The sequence below is a fragment of the Amblyomma americanum genome, chromosome 7 (assembly GCF_052857255.1).
Source record: "Amblyomma americanum isolate KBUSLIRL-KWMA chromosome 7, ASM5285725v1, whole genome shotgun sequence".
Lineage (NCBI taxonomy): Eukaryota > Metazoa > Arthropoda > Arachnida > Ixodida > Ixodidae > Amblyomma > Amblyomma americanum.
In genome coordinates, this window is record NC_135503.1 from 12,430,778 (window position 1) to 12,447,484 (window position 16,707).

At 45.5% G+C, this 16,707-nt stretch overlaps 1 protein-coding gene across 1 annotated transcript in view; it reads right to left on the bottom strand.

The window, feature by feature from the left end:
- Nucleotides 1-16,707, bottom strand: part of LOC144098499 (protein DOP1A) — a 67,051-nt gene that overhangs the window by 28,289 nt on the left and 22,055 nt on the right. Inside the window, 8 exon segments of the mRNA XM_077631186.1 lie at nt 477-708; nt 5,701-5,914; nt 7,897-8,056; nt 8,728-9,774; nt 11,180-11,609; nt 12,559-12,659; nt 13,082-13,321; nt 16,481-16,674. Coding sequence (XP_077487312.1) covers nt 477-708; nt 5,701-5,914; nt 7,897-8,056; nt 8,728-9,774; nt 11,180-11,609; nt 12,559-12,659; nt 13,082-13,321; nt 16,481-16,674 — 2,618 coding nt within the window.

Sequence of the window (16,707 nt, forward strand, 5' to 3'; positions counted from 1 at the left end):
AACTTTCGCAACCGCACACAGTGACATGGCCGAGCCTATCTTCCCAAACCTGCCTTGTGCACACATGCATGCATGCTGGTGATCTGGCGCAACAGAGAGCGCAGAATATGTGAGAATTTTTTTTAAAAATATGGATAAAAGGTTGGGGATGCGCAAATTATGCAAGTAAATGCAGTATGCAGCTCTGTTGCATTACGCAAGCAAAGAAAATAAACCCAATGGTCGATTTATGTAGTTAGGCCAAATCAGAATTAGGTGTGCTGGCACTAACCGGCCATTGTTTTGCATTGTTTATTGTCCACCTGCCACCTAGGTCACATTACCTTGTGACATCATCATAACCTGTCAGTATACATATATAATACACCTAGGCAGGTTGATTAAATAGGCATTTTTCCTACTGGGTAACTGCAAAAGAGAGATGAACTCCAGAAAAAAAACTTTTTGGCAGCTGTCAGAAGGAAGCCCTGAATTACCTTGTGTGGGTCGGTGTTGGAGAACACATGGATGAGGTTGTAGATGATCTGAGACACATTGGCACTGGACGCAAGCACTTGAGGGGCTGGAGGCGGCTGCTGAGTCACGGTTGTCACGGCAGCAGGTGCAGCGCTGGGCAGCAGGCAGTAGTGACACAGCAGGGTCAGTCCTTCCACAAGCAGAGTCAGGTAATCGGGAGGATGGCTGGACATGCCCTCCGACTCCGTCGAACTGCGCACAGAAACGTTCGGCAAGGACTGATCACCAGTGATGGACGCACCCAGCACAAGACTGCTTGCACTTCCAGACACATCACGTGAGCAACATACTGACTGCTATGTTTTTGGATACAGCCACAGAAGATGCGCAGAGGTATGCCGATTGGGCTGGTTGATATGTGAAGTTCAGAAAAGGTGAAGACATGTTGCCGGTCGGCATACACATTTGTCGTCTTGTCTCTGTCCCAACTTCATGCGGGGCATGTTCCGTATTCTACCTCTCAAGAGAAAAGGGTATGAACTCCATTTTTTAAAGCGATCAACAAGTCAATTTTAAGGACCCATATTTATTTTGGCCCTATGGAAAAGCTTGGTGTCCAAGGTCCTTACCTCTGCAAGGATTTTGTTTAAAAATTCATAGAAGTTTTTATTAAGAATTTTTCAATCAGTGGTACAACTCGTTTTAATATTCAATTCAATTCAATTCAATTTATTCAACATCTTGAGGATGTTGGGTGCGTCAACAAAAAGCCAGAGAGAAGGCTTGACAGGGGTCGACGCACCCTACAATGACTTGACAGCAGCATCAAGGTGGTATACAGGTGTCATATATGTTAATAACAGGATCATTACATGAATATAAAAATAAAATAAAATGGCAAGTAAGCATACAGGAAAGAAAATACAAATAATAAGTAAAACTCTCAGTTGGTAATAAGTACAACTCTCACGGTACCTAAGTGCACACAAATTTAGATGCCTTATTTAATGAGGACGGAAGAGTGTGTGAAAGCATTTGGCGACCATAATTCGTACGAGTTTTTGGCACGAACCATGTGAAACCAGTACGGGTGGCATACATCAGTTCTTTACATTTTAAGTTCGACAGGTGCAGCATAAATAGATTATTTTTTCTAATACTTGTTGTATAGATTATTTTTTCTAATACTTGTTGTATACCGCCTCAGTAGTATAGATTCAAAGACTTGGGGAAGGGGGGGTGATGCAAAGCGATGCAAAGATTGGTTCCGTATGTTCAAAACGTGAAGCGTTAACAATATTTCGAACAATTTTCTTTTGAAGTAAATGCAACCGTTTGATATTCGTAAATGATGTTGTTCCCCAGACCAAAATACAATAGTTAGCAACAGAGGAAAACAGTGCGTTGTACAGCATCAGCTTAATATGCTTTGGAAAGAGGTATCGCAGGCAGGATACTATACCAGCAGCCTTGGACAACTTGTCCCTGACTTTTTCAACGTGTTCATCCCATGATAAATTTTCATTAAAACGCACTCCTAGGATTTCGACCATAGGAACTATTTGAATGACTGAGGAACCCATTTTTAAATGAACTTGTGAGACAGCAGGATCCTTATTACGAGGTCTAAAAAGTATAGCTTTGCTTTTTCCAGTGTTTATGATCAGTGAATTGGACTCAGACCATTCGTGAAGTTTCTGCAAACAATCTGTAGCTTGCTGTTCAAGATCTCGCACATGTGCTGATCGGAAAAATAGAGTGGTGTCATCTGCGTATATGACAAAAGTTGGAAGTTTACTTATACAGACTATGTCGTTTACATAAAGAAGGAAAAGCAGCGGTCCCAATATACTGCCTTGCGGCACACCAGAAGACAGATGTATAAAATTTGATGATTCGTTGTCTACTGTTACTTCTTGGACATGGCAACTAAGGTATGAGGTAATTATTTGATGAAATTTTCCGCCTAGCCAGCATGGCTTCAGGAAGAACTTTTCTACAGAAACTGCGCTTCTAACCCAAAAAGAACTAATTCTAGAGTCCTTTGAACAAAAACTTTTCACTCTCGGCATCTTTATTGATTTTTCGAAAGCGTTCGATCGCATCAATCACAGCACAATGTTGGCAAAAGTTGGAAGTTTACTTATACAGACTATGTCGTTTACATAAAGAAGGAAAAGCAGCGGTCCCAATATACTGCCTTGCGGCACACCAGAAGACAGATGTATAAAATTTGATGATTCGTTGTCTACTGTTACTTGTTGGACACGGCAACTAAGGTATGAGGTAATTATTTGATGAAATTTTCCGCGAAAACCATAGTGTTCGAGTTTCGCCAACATTGTGCTGTGATTGATGCGATCGAACGCTTTCGAAAAATCAATAAAGATGCCGAGAGTGAAAAGTTTTTGTTCAAAGGACTCTAGAATTAGTTCTTTTTGGGTTAGAGGCGCAGTTTCTGTAGAAAAGTTCTTCCTGAAGCCATGCTGGCTAGGCGTTAATATGTTACATTTCTCGCAGAAACTGGACATTCGCTTGTATAATATTTTTTCAAAACACTTCGAGAAAATGGGGAGGATAGAAATTAGAAAAGGCATTCTGATGCTGTATCCGGATGCTGAAAACTATAAGTGAAAGCGACAACAATTGTGTGCTAGCAAAGATGAGGAAACCAAAAACAAATAGAGTAAAAGCTCGTTAATTCGAACTTCACGGGACCGGGAAAAAAGTTTGAATTATCCGATGTTCGAATTATCAAACAGCCTCGAAAAAACTGACAAGAACCATTTGCATTACGGTGTATGTACCGTATTTACTCCCGTAACGAACCCGCTTGCATAATAAACCCACCTACCCCCGATTTTTGCCCAAGAATTCGGAAAAAAAAAAGCGTCAGTCGTTAACACTTCCCTCCGTTTCGCACCATCACGGTCCACAACGCACTTCTTGGCAGTGCGCCAAGATGCTGCGCAGCATAACATCACGGTGTGTTTACCTTTTGACGTTAGCTCTAGCAAGGGGTAGAAGCGAAATTTATAGAGTGCCAGCGCTTGCCCTGTTGTGCAAGCCTCGTTTTCAGTACGTTCGCCTTAAGGGCGACCCACATGGAGCGAACTTGTGCTGCGGATTTTGAACGGCGCGGCGGAACACCGACACACCGTCGCCGTGGAGCACCACAAGCGGCGGAAAGCAGGCAGCTGCCACCAGACCGCTGCCGCCATGATTTATAAACAGCGTGATTTCATATGTTTAGTAAAATGCTGTAAGGACAGCTGTGCATTTACAATTAAGCTAATATTTAATCAATGACAACAAAGAGGACAAATTATTCTTTGTGGCCCCTTTCTGAACCAAAATAGTTAACCTGTTTGAACCTCCCATGCTTCGTGACGTCAACTGACACGTAGTGGCTAAGCCTAGCAGCTTCGAAAATCCAGAAGCATTCTGAAAATATGGCACTCTTCATCACTAAAATTTTGTGCCGTGGATATCTTCAGACAAAGCGAAAGCTTCGTGCGACTTTTGTTTGCCGTGAACATGAGGCACAGTGTAGCGGCAACGACGAGTTCGTGATAAAGCGAGAGGCTGCTTCGGCAGGCGCGGCCATGTTGTAGAAGCGGGTGAAGTCAGACGCGGTTGCTCCCTGATTGGTCCGCACTGATAGCGCACGTTGGCCGCTTCTGGCCAGCGGCTGATCGCTGGGCGATGCTAAAAGCCGGCGTCATGATCGCGGCTGACCGGCACTCGCAAAGGAAAAAAAAAAAGTTTTTTTGCACCTAATTTGTAGCGCCCATCCGAAGTCAGCCTTTCATGGGCGTTGGCTGGGACCACGCCGACAGTACTTATCTGCATTTCCGAATTAACAGGGCTCAAATTAACGAGTACAGTTGCGAGCTTCAGAGGCTGCGCGGAAATGAGGGTAGGCAGCCGCCACCGCGGCCGCCGGCTGCCGCACCGGTCATGGTGCCATTTAGGCTTTACCCACTCTTCCACGGTTTTATCTGGTTCCATCTTCTGTCCCCGTTTAGGATGTGCGCAGCCTCTAACTATGCGGAGGTGCTTTTTTTTTTTTGGTCACGTGCTGCATGCCAAGCCGCCCAGACGCGGCGGAGCGTAGTTCGAATAATCCGCAGCGGAACCGACTCGCTTTCGAATTAACGGGCTTTTTTATACACAGATCTCTATGGAGCTTGGTCGGACCAAGTAGTGTAGTTCGAATTATCCGAAAATTCAAATTATCGAGGTTCGAATTAACGAGTTTTCACTGTACAGCCTGAACTGCCAGAGAGTAATTATTACTGTAGCTTAATGTGAATTTGTTTTTCCGTATGGCAGGGCGTTGCTGCACACTGACCTACATCTCACTGAAAACAGTCTTAATGAACCAACAGGCACAAAGCATCTTGGTATCATCTTGTGGCACTGCCTAATGCACTTCACTCAGCAATGCAAAGGAAGCACCGCCTTTCATCTTACACTTTTTTTTTAGATCGAAATACACATCAAGACAGAGTAAGCCACAATAAAATATATTACATTTGAAAAAAAAAAAAACTGCATCAAGCGAAACATTTTGTTGAAATGTGGTCGCATCATGGGATACACCAAAAATACCCAATTTTCACCATAGACTGTTGGTTCATTTTGTTTTATGCAATTTTTGACGCCATGATAAAATTACAAATCCCCATTTAAAAGAAATAAGAATGGCCAATTTCACCAAATCAGTCAGCATCTTCTCATTTCCACCATGCCCTCTAAACAGGTTTTTGTTAACTTGTCGGTCCTTTTAAAATCAAGGGGCCTAGTCCTCAAACTGCAATACCTGTGCTGCTAATCTTTAGCATGTACGACATCACAATTTCAAACAAGTCTGATGAATACACAAGACAACAGAAAACTGAAAATGGAAGTTGAAACAAAAAGTAGATGATAAAAACAAAGGACAAACATACAGAACAGCCTACCTGTCAATACAGCACGAAACTGGCGACAACACCTGGCACCACAGCCGAGAAATAGAATGCAAATAAGTACAAATGGTGAACCAAAGAAAGAAGCGAGGAATACTGATAACGAAATTGGGAGAAAAGGAATTGTAAGTAAAAAAGAAACAATACAAGTTAACCTAGGCACACCTTCGCTTCAACATTTAACTGCAAGGAACAATCTGAATTCACTACAATAAATACGAGGGCGAACAACACAGTGCACACGGTGCAAAGTCAGCATCAAATGGCTAACCTGGCCATAGCACCTGGTGCAGCCACAGCAGCCTCGAGGTTGGAGCACACCTGGCTGGCGACGGACAGCACCAGCTGAGTGAGGGACTTGCCAGCAAAGGGCAGTGCACACATCACCAAGCTCAGCCAGTGGGCATGCAGATGGGCCTTGTGCTGCTGCCTCAGGGCGGTCAGGAGGGCTGTGCCAAACATGGCCTGGCAAGGAATGGGCACATCTGCAGGGAGAGTCGAAGGAGAAGCATGCATGCTGCTGAATCGTGTCGCGATGAGATTTATTTGCTCACATTAAGCAACTCGAAATCTGGACGCCTTACACAGGCCCAGGATAAATTATCATGTTCACTGCCAAATTCTAATTCAATACACTGCAGATGTTTCCCAAAACTCAGTGCGTTACAGGTAGGCCTGTGCAAATATTCTGTCAAGTATTCAATATCCGATATGATCCGAATGCTTACTATTCAAAATCTTTAAGTGTTCATCTCAAGCGAATAATGTTCCTGGAACACTTGCTTCACGTGTTTTCAGGTCAGCGTACCTTCTCCGGCATGGCACTGCAGCACGCACGCAGCCAGAACCCATGTGTCTGTGTTCCTGTGCATATGCTGGAGCCAGTCTGTGAATGCACTTGCAACACATGCGAGCAGGCGTGAGCATGATGCCCGACTCTGTACCTGCCAGGTGTCTGCACCCGTGCTAGCTACTGTGCGCATGTGCTGGAACCGGCATGGTGGCGTGCATCAGTCGGATGCACCTCCCTCAACTTCCGGTATCCAAGTCTGAGCCGACTGCAGCTGCCGCAGCCACTTTTCTCCGCTTGAAATTTGCAAATCAAGCTCAACGGCAAGAGTACGAGAGGGAGCTAGTATGAGGCGTATGGAGATGAGTGCCCCTTTTCGATGCCTGAAGCGGGCTGGCACTGGCTGTATACGCCTAGCTGGTGTCCATAGAATCGTCGCCTAAAAGCAACAGCTACGCAACAACGCAATTGCAATTAAGACTAGCAGTTGGAAGTCCCATAATTAGATCCTGCACTCTACATATTGGCTGGCTCCGCATGCAAGTCAACTCCATCAATTTCCAATGACTATTTTTACAGAAAGTAGACACAGCTTCAATGCGAGTGATAAAACTTCCATGCACCCTTTCATTTTTAACGAAATAGCCTTCTGTGTTGAAAAATACATGGTTCTGAAAATGCCTATTGTGTCGCTCAACCTTCTGTGAGTGCCAGAAATATTCGAAATACTCACTTCGAACTAAAAAACCACTATTTACAAATGCCTAGATACATGAGATGAATGGCCAGAGTATGTGCTGCACTGAACACATTCTTTTTTGCTAGAAAGCATGTGAGAAGGCAAAACGGAGGCCGCTAAAGGTCCTCATGCTATTTTAAGTGGCTAATTGCAATTAAATTATAAATATATTCCACACTTCTGTTCATACTGAGATCTTGGGTGGCCAACTCTTACTTCAATGTACCATCTTTGCCAAAAGTAACCAGGCAGCAAGGCTTGCTTCTCAGCTATGTAGTGGAGCCATTACAGCACCCTTAAAGGTCGAAAGGCCTCGAAAGGTGAGGACAAGGGTTTTTCCTACCTTACACAGATTCTGAGCTTAAAGGCCACCTTAAGGGCTCCACTATATGGCTGAAAAGCAAACCCCATTGCCTGGTTATTTTTGCCAAAACCATATGTGTAAGCTGCCCAACGTGTGAAACCTTGCGCAATAAAACAGTACCTGTCTACTTGATTAATAGGTTTTTACCCACAATGAACCTAGTACACAAGGAGAGAAGAGAGGACTTGCCAAATGACAGTGAACACTTCAGTACATATACTAGTGGCTAAGAATTCGTGCATCTGAGGTCAGTCAAACAGGCTTCTCCCCATGGCTGCATTTTAGTTACAGTTGCACCATGGCGTCTAAAATTGCAGGGAACACCCCAGCTTGTGGTTTGCATTCTGAGCCAAGTAGGCAGGCATGAGTGGAAAGTATGCCATACATGCACAAGAAGTGCAACAGTGGGTACCTTAGAATGCTATCTGCTTCATGTCCACTGCAAGACGGCTCAAGGAAAACAAAGTTGAAATGCGCTGCTCAGATTGCAGGCTGAGTGCTTACTCACACGTTCCCTCTTATTGAGGACTGCACTGTACATTCAAGAACATTGACATCAAGAGGTGCTGCTCACTGTGCTGGTAGCGCAGCGTGGACATCTGCGGCTGGAAGCGCATCTTGGGTGCTGCCTTGTCACCACCAGGCTTGTGACCAGGGTGCCCGTCCTCTCCTATTTGGGCAGTGACTTTCTCTTCAAAAACAATAAGGGCCGCTATCAACTGCAGCAAATAGACCTGCAATGTGAAGAAAAGGAGTGACAAGAAAAATTACATGCCAAATGTGCCAAAGGGGCCAACAGCCACAGTAACTGAGTTCATTACTTTCACTAGGAACTAACCGTGGTTAAGGCAACAAGAAAGCCAGGCTTCCAATACTGTACAGGTGATAATACTCGTTGGTGTTAGATCAAAAACCAAGCTGCAGTCCCATAAAAAGGGGGGTAATCATGGTGCTAATTCTGTGAATTCACTAAGACGAGTGAAAACGAAAATATGCATGGCTGTGTGTTGCCAGTCAACTGTTAAAACGATAAACCACAAGGAACCATAATAAGTTCGGTGTGAACCAGGTGGCTCTCACTTCTAAGGATTCTACCATGTTGCTCCTAAAAGCTATGCCAGCAATATACACCTGTAAAAGATTAGTTTTCAGCCTCCGATTTTAACTCCATATAAACCTATGCAAAAAAAAAAAAATTCACAGGAACAACTAATTCCATTGCAGTTTGGCAATGCGACAGCACTAGCAGCTGTTGATGCCTTTACCAAAACTGACATTACTTCAATTTATTCCTCCAGCAAACATGTGAATTTTTATAAACACCAATGAATTTTGGCCCCCATGGGGCTTTTAATACTATAGCATTATTAGTGAATAAGAATAAACGGTTCTGAAGCACACAAACCTGGAATGTCTCTTGAAAGTCCTCAGCCAAACCCTCGCCATCTGGCACTTTCTCGTTGAACTCTATGATCCCAACTGTCAGGGCATGATCACTCTCTGACGTCGGCTTCTGGAAGCCATACACAGAGGCCACAAGGCAGTGCAGCAGGGCCTTCTGTACCTTGCAGCGTGTCAGCAGGTCATTGAGGTACACAGCAAAACTGCGGCCACTGTCACGCACCACTGCTACGAGCTCAGAGAACACAAGCCGCAGAAGCTCACAGCACAGGAGGCGCACATCTCGATTTCCCGACAGTTCAGCTGGTGTTAGATGTGTCTGTGGCAGACTCGGGTAGTAGCTCCGCACAAAGTAAAGACAGGCTGACACCAGAACTTCCAGGAACATGCTGCTGCGATAGCCCGAAAGCGCTTCCGGAGCAAGTTCACCGTGGAAGTTGTTACCGAAGACCGACTTCCGGTGCCGCGCAAGCAACATCTGCAGCTGTGCACCACGCTGCGACAGTGAACTGCTTACACTTGTCGTCGCCATGCTGCAGAGTGCCACGCGTGGGTTAGACTCGACGATCAACTTGAGCACAGAGAGTGCATACAGCGTTTTCTGTGAGTCAAACACCTGGCAGTACAACAGCAGATGCGTGTGCAAAGGGTGGGCAGTCAGCTGCCCCAGAGGAGCGTTAGAGGCCATATCAAGCCGGGTCGTGTCATCGAGGAATGCATTTTGGGTTGCATTGTCAAACCCATCTTTGACATCGGAGGAAGTGGCCAGGTCGAGTATCTCGTCCAGGATTGAGCGCACAACGCTTTGTGAGATGTCTTCTTTGCTGCTCATTGTGTCTTCTGAGTCGTCGAAGGAGGTCTTGCGGAAGGTAGATCCATCAATGCGTGTAGCATTGGAGAGGTCCGGAGGGTCATAGCCATAACAGTCCAGTCCATAGTCACTCGCCAGAGATGTTAATGAACCAAATGGGTTAACAAACAGGGACATTTGATGCAGGGACTCGAGGGCAGGTGGAAATTCCACATCCACGTTTGAGCTCCGAGTCACGACCTGCAACAACAACAAAAAAAAAGCATGGCAGTTCATAACTACAGTCGAACCCATTTATAATCGCTGCAGTTATAACGAACAGTTGGTTATTATGACTGAGGGCAGTGCTATTGTCAATATATGCATTAGTGCAATGGCACTGCGTTTCAGAGTCAATGAACAAATGTGGCCGCACCACTCAGTTATAATGAACAAGGAGGACCCCAACCTTGCCCCTTGAAGCAAGAAAATTGCACTTTCCGGAAAAGGGCAGAGATAAGAGAGCGCCTCCTGGCCTCTGGACATCCTCGACCACCCCTCATACTGGAAAGAAAGTGTCTGCCCCCTCCCCCCCCCCCCCCCCCCAAAAAAAAACTACAAAAGAAGGGTGTATTAAAACTAGATAACTGCCGGCTAAGCGTGTGAGAACAGGCTGCAAAGTCAGTCTGTAAGTGCATACTTGCTGGCTGTGAAAAGCGTCGGAAGTTGAAGGAGAAGCATGACCGGCGTGAGAGAGGGGCAGCATTGAAAATGAAACCATACATACTGCAAATGGCCACTGATCAATCAATGGCACCAACTTGAGACTCTTAGGTGCCAGTTACGTGTTATGCCTTGCTGGACCAGCTGGACATATGACATGCATCGCCTGCCCGGTGGACTCCCAACCTTATGATGCGCCCTCAGTGAATGTGCGTTGTGCTATATTCGTCACAACATCCTTACAACTTATTTAGGATTAGGGGCTGAACATTGATTCGTCTCTCAAGAGTAAAGGCTACACTCCTGCGTAGTAAGACGGTTGACTACTATATGCCAAGTTGCATTTAGACTGCGAAAATATTGTCGCCGCCGCAGTGAAGACGGCCATTCTGAATGAACTTGCTTAAGGTGCAGGAAACTTAAAGGGGCTCTCAATAAAGGTGTGGTATCCCTGGGATGTTAAAGGACTCCGAAATCACGAATATCCTCGAGAAAAATTTTTTAAAATGCATTTTGTAGAAGCAGAGTTATCTTTGGTCAAGCTTTAAATTTCAGCATCTTTGCACCTTTCCCTCTCCTCTCTCTACTTCTGATCTGCCAGAGTGATGCTGCTGAATGTCCATGGCCATCGTAGCTGTGCGATGCCCGAAAGAACCTAATCAGAAGCCATCTCTGAACAAACAGCAATGGAGGAGAGTGCGAGCATGAAAAGAGTCACCAGAAAGGACTCCCCAACTTTCGCATGCGATCGTGGGTTCTCTGCTGCGTGTAGAAGTGTATTATTTATCTTGGGTGTTCATGATGAAAGAATGTAGTGACTGACCGATTTTACGCACTCTCTTCAGAAGGTGTATCAGAGCCCTTTTAATGCGACCGAATGCAATGTGCAATGCAATGGTACTTCAAAAACTGAGAGTACGATGGTGCAACATCCTTTGCTTACCTTCGAACCATTGCCCTTCTCAGGCCCCACAATAGAGGTGAGTGCCAGCACCTTCTTTTCTGGATTGCAGGGTGTGACCACAGCACTGCTTCCAGCTGTGCAAGGAGCTCCCGCCTTGGTCTTGTCGACATGGTAAATGACGTTTCCGCCAACGCTGCTGATGGCAAAGATGCGGCCCTCTGCACTGGTCTCATCGTGAGCAGCCGCGGGGGCCGCATCTGCAGCCGCCGCCGGGGTGGGTGCCCCAGCACGCACACTAACGTGTTGCACAGAGATTCGAGCGGTGTCTGGGTGCAACAGAACCATCATGGCAGGCTCCAACAGCCGGGCCAGGTCGCCTCGCATGAGCGAATGGTTCAACCAGACCTGCGCCGCTGCCCTCTGCATCCCAGATGGCCTGCTAAGGCTATGCAGCATCTGAAACAGGCACCTGGCACACAACAGAAGCCAAAGTTGATAACAATCAGAAGATATGGTAAAAAATAAAAAAAAAATGCTTTGACAGTTATGAAACAAAACTTCTGGTTCCAATTAAGCTTTATCTAGAAAAAAAGTATGGAGTGCAGATCCTTGGGGCTACAGTGGTAGGCATTATGTGTGTCAACGTATGTGAGCGCTGTCAACTCTCGATAGTTCTAACTCGAAGGGGACTGAAAATTTGTTAGAAATATGTGGGGTTTAAATTAACAGGAGCCATTTTACCGCACCAGATGTTGACAGGACTAAGGCTTCAGTTCAAGTAAACCAGATGCCTGAATTAAGCAAGTCTGAATTAACGAGAATCCATTGCGATTTGTTAGAACAAAACTACAACAATGAAGTTTGCAGCTTCAACCTTAAAAGGCAAAGTACTGTTACTGACATCATTCAGAGGTATGCGATGTGATGTGGCCCAAGTGGACCAACAAACTTGTGACCACAGCAAGCAGCTGTGCCTGCCTTTGCATGTCACTGCATTGACATAATTGAGTAGCTCCTATTCATACTAAAAAGTGGCCTCACAGCATGTGTGCCAGTTTGAGCAAGCTTTTAGTGCTGCATGCTTCAAGCTAAAAAAAAGAATCCTTTATCTCCAGTTAATTGCAATTAGATGAACTCAATACCAACAGCATATAAAGCAGATGATGTAGCTCCTGAAACTGTTTTCAGTCCTCCAATGCACAGTAGGTGAGCAGCAGTTGCAGTTCTGCCTTTAATTCCATCAAGTTTACTCTCACCTCTTGAGTATAAATCAGTACAGGTAAGCTGGGAACTGACCGAGCCAAATCTCATAACTGAGCAACTTTCTACTTTCGAACAAGATTGCCAAATCTGCCGTAAATAAGCTGGGTATGCACAACAGTATCATAAGTCCTATAGCCTGATGTAGCAAAGCTTACCTGTCAAAGGGACGAACAAGGTTCGATGGAGTCGACTTGAACTTTAGATCTCTGCTCAAGTGCCAGAGGATAGCAAACCTCTTCTGAGCATCTGTTTGCTCCTGCAAAAAGTTTGAATGCATACTTTAGAAACAAGGGAACAAAAACAAAACAAAACTGGATGCAACAAAAAACAAGAACATGAGACATGAATAATTTACTTACAATATAGTCGTGTTATCCACAATGCATGCATCAAAATCGCAATGACACAAACCCCTCCATTTATGTAACTCATGAGCATAAAACAAATTAGTGAAAACAGAATCCAAACAAATCAGGTGCCTTGTGGTGAAAGAACAAACAAAATCAGTGATCAAAAGCATCTATCTTTGCATGCTCACTTGTCTGTCTGGCTCAGTGCATAAAATAATAGCACCTGAGACCAACTCATTTCACACTTACTAAACAGACACTGGGGAAAAATAAAAGTAGGTGCCATTAACGGCTACCGCCGAAACTGGGCAGGGCACCCAGTGCATACCTGGTCATTCTCACTGGCTAGAGCACGGCACAAGACATCCTCGCATGAACCATCCTGCTCTGGAGTCAGGTTGTTGAGCAGCTGCAGCAGCTCGACAGCACGCAGGTGCAATGCGCTGGCCCCTGGCTCCAGCAGGCCCCACAGGCGGCCTGCAGCCAGGCCCACCAGTCGCGTCCTCTCCAGCACTGTACGCAGCTCCCAAGGCCGCACCATGGGCATGACCACCATTGCCACGGTGGCCTGCAAATTGTTAAGACGGATGTGCTGTGCAGCACTGCATAATACGGATGGCTGCAAAAAGAGAAACAAAAAGAAGTACCCCCCTAGACAAGAGGCAAAGAAGTGACTGCTATGGTGTCGCACACCTTAACCATCACTTCCGGGAAAGCCCTCCAGTCCTTAGACCACCTAGGCCCCATGATGAGAGGAGGCCCATTTTTATCCACTCAGCCGAAAAACAGTTGTCTGTCAGTTGTTCCCCTGTCATTTAGATTGCCACGTGCCAAGCACTGCGTGGCCTCCAGGCTTAGTGCACTTAACAAAACGATTGCAAATGTGATTTCGATGTACGTCGATGTTGAGCATAAAACGTGGGATGAGACTGTGCCACATATCACCTCTGCGTACAATACCGCAACGCAGGGAGGTCCGCATGATGTTGGATGCGATGCTCCTATGCAGGGATGAAGTGGTCCCACCAGATGCAGGCCATTTCGTGGAAGAAGCAGGGCAAGCCCCATCAGCTGGCTTGCTTGCAAATTAAGGAGCAGCAATCCACCGATGCCAGACACTATATCCTTCGGCACAGGGAAGTGCACTACAAACCGGGCAACCAGGTGTGGGTGTGGCAAGGGGTTGGGTGAAAAGCTCCTTCGTCAGTATTTCGCACCGTACAAAGTCCTGCGCCGCATCAGCAGCATCAACTACGAAGTTGTTTCTGATGGAACAGTGACCGTCGGCCATCGGTGTCAGCGGCCTGAAATCATCTATGTGGTGCGTTTAACACCGTACTTTTCGAGTGACTCAGTGCTGTTGACGCTCTGTTTTGCACCGTTATTACCGATCAGCAAGTGCAGACTTGACTTTCCAAACCTCCCAACTAGCAGGGATTGCATAGTTCAGCTCACCCCTAGGTTTCATTTTTTTCCCTTCTTGTACATAGCTCATTTCGCATCAAGACTGTGCTTTCCTTTTGAAAGGGGGGGGGGGGGGAATAATGCTATGTGCCTAGCATCGTGCAGCCTCCGCACTTAGCCGGAACGACAATGAAGTGACCGTTGATGAGGGAGGAGCGCTCGGGCTAAACCTGACTCAGTGATATATATATATACCCATGCAGTGCAATCCACGTATAACAATATTGAGAAAACTAAAAATTCCCATCATTATAACCAATTATCATTATATCTGCAAAAAAAAGAGCAAAAAGAACACACCCACGTATTCCGCTATGCACGTGGGTATTACCCCACGCATGTAGCCACTGCCATTGGTGCCCCAGCCAAGAGCACACTTCAACTTGGTGCTCTGCGAAGTTCGCCGTGAGCCACCCCTCTGTTGGAGTTCCAATCAAAAGATAAGCATGCTGTGATGTTTTCGGCACACAGCATTTTGGTGCGCTGCCGAGGTCTGTGCTGTGGACAGCGCGACATGGGGGAACGTGATAAGAAAAGCTAAAGATTGAAAAAAAAAAGAAAGAAAATTCTCAATGACAAAAGTGGGGGTGGGTTCAGAGATACCGCCTTGTGCTTAGTCACTGCCTGTTTCACCCAGTTCACAAACGCACAAACGGGCAGAGATGGCGGAAACTACGCTTGTGTGAGAAGGTATTGTATGGTGGTGGCCTAGCAATCTCTTCCCTCTTCCCTTTAGCAACTGCGACGATGAGAGATGATGGCGCTTGGTTCCTCTCATAGATTTCAGTTCGTTTGGAGTTTTCATGTCATTCGGTTCTAAGTATTTTATTTTTTATCAAACTTTCAGACAAATTTTGGTCGAAAACACCATCCAGGCAGCCAGAATCCTGTCATTGTATCCATTATTTCGCAGATAATATTATCGTTATACATAGTTTATTTTTACATAGGGGAAATGGGCGAATTGATAAATGCAAAAAATTTGACTGTTACAAGCGATTTCTCATTATATCTGGTATTATTATGAGTAGATTACACTGTATAAATACTGCCCACCTTGACAAGTGGCAGTTCAATTAATGATTGGTAGCACGAGGTTGCTTGGGAAGAGCAACCCGGGTCTCATAGGCCCCACCAATGGCAGCACTGGTTAACCACTGCACCACTGCACCAGGAGTGGTACGAGGACTCCCAGGGATCTATGAGTGTAAAGTGGAGAATCACGAATTCTGCATATGTGATCATTATCGCAATTCAAACAACTTCCATCCATGAACAATGGATCCAAACAATGGAACCGAAGAGAAGCGCTAGTGCCCCTAATTTGAATTTGGCCTAACTAAGCAAATTGACCATGTATAATGTAAAGTGTAAGGCGCCCACCCCTTGTTCAACATGTGCCTTACGGCTCATGCACACCTGGGCCCATATTCTGCAAGTGTCCACTCAGTGGGCCTATCAAAATGAGCGTAGCTTAAGCAGAGTGTGTTCTCATGTTTCAAAAGCCCAATCGGGATTGACAGTGTACTGAAATAAATAAATGAATGAATGAATGAATAAATAAGTAACTAACTAAATAAATAAATAAAAAGCCACCACCAGCCTCGCATCACATTAGCGGCGCAGAAGCTCTCACCGCCTTTATATTAAAAACAGGCGTCTTTTGAATGCTTTAATATGAATCACAAGTATTCGTATTCATACTAATTTTTGCACAACAATTATTGATGCAATGGCAAGCGTAGTTTCAGCCGTGATGACATACGAGGAAAGTCAGAGCCATCAAATCTCCATTCAAGGCTTCAATCAATCAGCATGGACCACAGTGGCCAGGCCTATGTAGTGGACACTCCTTGATTATGGGCAATGCTGTTCTTGGGCAGAATGGGGGAGCGTTCAGCTACAATGTACTAGGACGCACTGTTGTTGCAACTACTAAAATTTACAATTTACTACCTTATATACATTCCAAGATTTCCTACAAGGGGCAAAACCAAACACAGGACCTTGAGTAAACACTTCAACTAAGTGGCTGCTTTCATTACAATAAATATCAAATCCATGCCAGAAGACGGGCACAAAAACTTCACAACCAACAAAAAATCTTTGGCTAACCTAACATTTTTTTTCTCCCCAGCCCCTCAAACAATTTTCTACAGGGAAGTATTTATAAGAGCAAAAATAAAGGTTACTTTTTTCAGGAAGTGTGGCATATTTTATATTCTTTCAGCACCACTGCGTAATGTGCTCCACTGCAGCTCACCTGGCTACCCGGAGAGAGCGCGCGGCTTCCGTCTCTTAAAGAAGGCTCCAGGGCCACAGCTGCTGTCCTGGCAAGGCCAAGCAAATCGAGCAGAGCGGCGAGGGTCAGGAGCAGAAGGTCGCGGTCCTCCACAAAGCAAGACAGCATCAGTAGCTGCTGCAACCAGCTGGGAAGGAGCTCCTCGTCGGGGCAGTCTGCGCAACAAAAGTCCCAAGAAGGGCAGCAAA